This window comes from Diadema setosum, chromosome 10 (genome assembly GCF_964275005.1).
Source record: "Diadema setosum chromosome 10, eeDiaSeto1, whole genome shotgun sequence".
In the NCBI taxonomy this organism is placed as follows: Eukaryota; Metazoa; Echinodermata; class Echinoidea; order Diadematoida; family Diadematidae; genus Diadema; species Diadema setosum.
Genome location: NC_092694.1, coordinates 27797530 through 27801211, shown reverse-complemented (window position 1 = coordinate 27801211; position 3682 = coordinate 27797530). Strand labels below are relative to the sequence as shown.

The 3682-nt window shown below is 43.9% G+C and overlaps 1 protein-coding gene across 1 annotated transcript; it reads right to left on the bottom strand.

The window, feature by feature from the left end:
* Nucleotides 1–829: 829 nt before the first annotated feature.
* LOC140234315 (uncharacterized) lies at nucleotides 830–2758 on the bottom strand. Its single transcript, XM_072314376.1, has one exon. The coding sequence runs from the start codon at nucleotides 2753–2755 to the stop codon at nucleotides 830–832; it is 1926 nt and encodes a 641-aa protein (XP_072170477.1). The 5' UTR covers nucleotides 2756–2758.
* Nucleotides 2759–3682: the final 924 nt, after the last annotated feature.

Sequence of the window (3682 nt, the reverse complement as noted above, 5' to 3'; positions counted from 1 at the left end):
CCGTCTCAAATCTTTGAATTTAAGGCATGTCTCTATAGTCCGTCACCACTAGGTCACAAAATGTCAATCGCATTTGTCTGATAACACTTTACATTGATATAGCATGCCAGAACATGTATCTAATTTGATGAATAATTTCATTAACGACTTTACTATTTAAATTAGAAATGTATTATTTCTGGAACTCAGCATCGTATTCATGACTTAAGACTTTACTGTGTTTTGTACTTTTGATTAATCTGTTCTGACCTTGTCGATTATGCAATTTTCTGTGTATCCGTGAACTTGCCAGCTAGCAATTATCAAAGAAAGCGGCAAAGGTTTTACAAAAAAAAAAAAAATGGTACATGATACTTCAATAACTTGGTGGATCTACCATGACTACTTATGTCAACTGAAAGGGATAATATTTACTTTTTTCACTAGCCGTCATTTGGTGCAGCTTGAGTAATGCCCTTATAACTTCGGTTTTCTTTTGTTATTTCCACACTGCACATTGATTATAGTTTTAACTTCTACGTTGTACTCGACAATAACAAGCAGGGTTGGCAGGTACATTCACACTTTTTTTTTTTTAAGCTGAGCGCGATCAAAGGCCACATATCTCTCAGAGACACATATTATTTTCGGAATGTCATCCACTTCCTTAGAGCTTTGTTTCCGTTTGAAATTATACAGACCTAATACCTTATAATAATTCAATGAAAGTAAGGAGTCCATTCAGGCATCATGTACACTCATCTCAAATACACTTCATTAGTGAGTTCGAAAGGCTCTTCACCGAGTGATTGCGTGCTTTTATTTTAATGGCATGGGTGTGACACAGTCATTACGCTACCCAGTCATTGTCCGTACCTTCCGATGTCAGTGACCTCAGTCTCGTCTGCGTTCTCATCCAACGCGCGCGCCGCGAGGATCCTCGGAAATCAAGCGTCTCACGCATACGCATGCGAAAGTTGTCAGAAAGAAGCGCATACAGAAACGGGTTCAACGCACTGTTGAAGAAGTACGCGAGGTATTGGAATGGTATGTACAAAACCCCGAAGCGAGATGTGTATGGAAAGTTTCCAGCTTTCGTCCAAATTGCGAAGAGTTGCATGGGGAACAAACACGTCGCAAAAGCGACCACCAGAACTACTAGCATACGAATCACCTTCTTTCGCGTTGCTATGGTTGACTTTGAAATCTTTTTGGCGCGCTGTGAGGCTCTGCTAATTGGGCTTTGTGTCTCTGCCGGTACGAGTTCTACCATGACGGTCGGTCGGTGGTTTTCCTCCACGCTTCTATGAACTGCTTTGTCTGAACTCGAAACGATTTTAGGCACACAATTAGGTTCCGCTTTGCTCTCTCTCGGCGGAACACAGTTCGGTGTCGAATGAAAATGTTGTGATTCCGTCAGAATTTCGTCGTCGTCATCAATCGTGGATAGAAACTCATAGCCGTTTTTCATCGGGAGGAACCCCGAACTTCGCTGTCTGACCGGTCGGGGCCTTTGACGTAGGGGGATGTTGTCCACACCGTGTCTCGTATTTTCGTCATCAGCATGTCCTTCACCCGTTCCCATGCAATTTTCAGAGCTACGATCTAACGACCCACCAATTCTGACCGCGCTGCCATTTCCAATACGATTTTCTACAAAGTTCTTGTGAACTGATGCTTCAATACGTTTGTCTCCCTCGTTATCCCTGTCGATCTGTTTCAGCTGTTGGTAGTAGTGATCAATTGCCCCTGTTGACTGAGATTTTGTTCTTCCCAGCGGAGGATTCAGTCGCTCAGAATTTTGGCAGCTGCCGAGAAGAAACATGTTTTCGCATGACTTCGACGCCGTGACGGCATCTCGCGATCGGCGGGGTGACGGCGGAGGGTAATCAACGAAAAATGGGCCAATCTTTAAAGATTGGGGATCTTCCACCGGCGCTTCAACAACGGTGTCCCTAATTTCTTTTACATTGTTTTGCTCTTGTGCAGGTCTGACCCTCTTTACATGGTCAGCTGTCTTGTGCGCGTGGGTTTTGATGCTTCCGCCAGTGTGCATGCGCACTTCCATTTCAACGGCCGTGGAACCAGAGCTTGATTTATCCCCATGTCTGGAGGTTCTGTAATACACGGCCCTGCCACGAAGCCACAGACTGATAATGATTCGCGCGTAGAAGTACACCATTACGAGCAAGGGCATCACGTAGCACAGGATAAAGTAAAGCACGTCATGCACGACCGCTTCTTCCACGGATACCTCCGGACTGACGCTGCAATGCAGGCTGCCATTAACGCTGGTCTCCTCAAAATATCGGATGAATGGGATACTGACAAGGAAGCTGAGAATCCACAAGAAGCAAAGGATACAGGAAAGACGCCCAATGGTGAGGACATGTCGTATCCGCAGCGGATAGATAATGGCCACAAATCGCTCACCGGATATCGCCATTAAGATAAAGATCGACGCTGTGGTGGTCACACCTAGCATGTATTTGTGCAGTTTGCAAATGACGGCGCCCAGCGGCCACGTGGGCATCACGAACCACATCATTTGCGGGATGATGCAGAACAGCGCCACCATGAGATCGGCTACGGCCAAGTTCGCCAAGAAAAAGTTAGTCACTGTGCGCATGCTCCGATTACGAAAGATGACGCAAATGACGAGGCAGTTGCCACCAATGGTGAGGGGAAATATAGGGATGAATGTGCCCAAGATAATGTTTCGTATAGGCCAACTTATGTAGGGGTCTTCATACGGCTCTGAGTAGTTGTACTCCATTTTGTCGATGCTGGGCTCTAGAGGACGCATAATGAAAGAAATAAGAAAACTTGTGATAAGTAGGGAGGTTAATAATGAAGCATATTCTACGGATATAAAGACCAAGTGACACTCTAAGAGACTATTGAATGACGTAGGCCAATCATCCTGTGGGAGAGAGAGGGAGAGAGAGAGAGAGAATACGTTATTTCTCACAATGATTTCATTCAACCAAACTCGCGTTGTTATGTCCTGAAAATAAAAGAAGCATAAATCCAAACTTTAAAGAGTCAATATTTTGCTCTTTACGTCAAGATAAAGACAAGAACAGAGATGCCAAGTTCAAAAAAATTTTATGAGTGAGATTTTTATGACTCGGCATCTCGGCGCTCGCGCGCATGCGCACGCGAACGAGGAGAGTGTCCTCCTCCCATGGTAGGGAGCGTTTTTAAATTATTAGCTCTTAATGATGCGATCTGGTGCATACTTAAGTAACTATTTTTTTACTAATTTTGAAAGGCAAAAGGGAAATATACCTTCAATTGCAACTATCACTCTAATCCTTTGAGCTATGCTCCTTATTTTAGGCCCAAATTGCAGACTTCACCAGATGCGTGAGAAAAATGGGTGCCATGCGTGAGATGGTGAGACAGACCCTAAATGCGTGAGTCTCACGCAGAATGCGTGAGACTTGGTAGCTCTGCAAGAATGTTCTTTCTTTTTCAAAATACTCTTTAAGTTCCCAAACCTGTTCTCATGGCTGCAAACACTTGAAAACACTGCCCTATTCATGAGCGCATTGATTAAGTGAGCCCGAATTTTATCTCGAAACGAAACTACAGATTGTTTTAATCGATCTCAGCTAATTTTATTCTCGAAGGCAGTTGGTTGAATATCTGTTTAAATGGTAAGAATATAATGTAAATGATATCGGTGCGTTGTGCATGT